This window comes from Adiantum capillus-veneris, chromosome 25, assembly GCF_014529385.1.
Source record: "Adiantum capillus-veneris isolate H3 chromosome 25, ASM1452938v2, whole genome shotgun sequence".
NCBI lineage: Eukaryota > Viridiplantae > Streptophyta > Polypodiopsida > Polypodiales > Pteridaceae > Adiantum > Adiantum capillus-veneris.
The window spans coordinates 61,112,873-61,114,016 of record NC_140955.1 but is presented as its reverse complement, the minus strand read 5'-3'; the positions used below and the strand labels follow the sequence as shown (position 1 = coordinate 61,114,016).

The window sequence follows — 1,144 nt, the reverse complement described above, 5'->3', positions numbered from 1 at the left end:
CAGGAGGAGGACCACAAACTTTCTTCTCTAAACACTCAAAGAAGACAAAGAAATCACCCTCTAGCATTAGACAGTGATGGATCTCCTTTGTGCAAGCAAGCCCCAAGCCATCACACCCAGCAAAAATGTCCATAACATGGTCGTCCCCATATGTGAATGTTTCTAGCAATCAGCTGTGTCAAACATAATAATCAAAATTTAATGACAAGAGCTTGCATATAAGTATCAAGATGAGTGTGCTGATTCACAAAGGTTCATGACTAGAAAGTTACCTATAAAAAGTCTCAGTACGCTCTGCTCCCCCTTGAATCAAATCTCTAGCTATCCTTGTATAATTTTTTGATGAATGAGGTGGAGACTCTGTGAGGTAGCTTCTTGAGGCAGGAAAGCACTCAAGAGAAACATCCTCCCCAGCCTTTCTATCATAATGAGGTGTAATGCTTTGAGCATTCTCACTATAAAACAAACCAAGAGTGATATCCATCACCTATGTAAGAAGAGAACAAATCACTTAAAGAGAAGAACTCTAAATTTCATGCGCAAGCTTCACATAGAGCAGGCAACCTCACCTGCTCACCAGTCTCTAGATGCAAGTATCCCCCATCACACATCAAAGTCCACGAGCGATGGAGCTGCAAACTAAGTCTATTAGCTTGGATGACAAGATCCCCCAAATGTTGCGCAAGAGACAAAGTCACCAAGAAACCCTCGTCTGCCAAGTGAACATCGGCAATTTCCATGACACCACTCGCCAAGGCAGTTGAAAAGTGGTTCCACTCAGGAACAAATTTTACATTACCTACACACTCAAGTTAAAATGAGAAATTACATCATAACATATATGCATTGTATAACAAACACAAAGCCATAAAAAAAAGTTCACCTATAGTGTGATTGTGAATACCATCAACTAGCATGGACGTAGAGAAATCTGCAAAGATCAACCTTGCCACATATTGGGAGATTTCCTCCTTCAATGAATACTCACGCCCATCATAGATTGGTGTTTTCTTGAACCACATTTCAATAGTAACACAAACCAAAGGATCAGTGTAAGAGTAAATTATGGTAAGTTAACTTTTTTGAGAAATATGCAAGTCTTACCTATGCCATGCTAGGTCATCAATTGCTTCCACATCCACAC

General features: G+C 40.1%; 1 protein-coding gene across 1 annotated transcript; it reads right to left on the bottom strand.

Annotated features, from left to right (window-relative positions):
- Positions 1 to 533: 533 nt before the first annotated feature.
- Positions 534 to 917, bottom strand: LOC147424973 (uncharacterized). Its single transcript, XM_086500453.1, has 2 exons — positions 884 to 917; positions 534 to 799 (listed from the first exon to the last, which is right to left on the bottom strand). The coding sequence occupies exons 1-2, from the start codon at positions 915 to 917 to the stop codon at positions 534 to 536; spliced, it is 300 nt and encodes a 99-aa protein (XP_086356579.1).
- Positions 918 to 1,144: the final 227 nt, after the last annotated feature.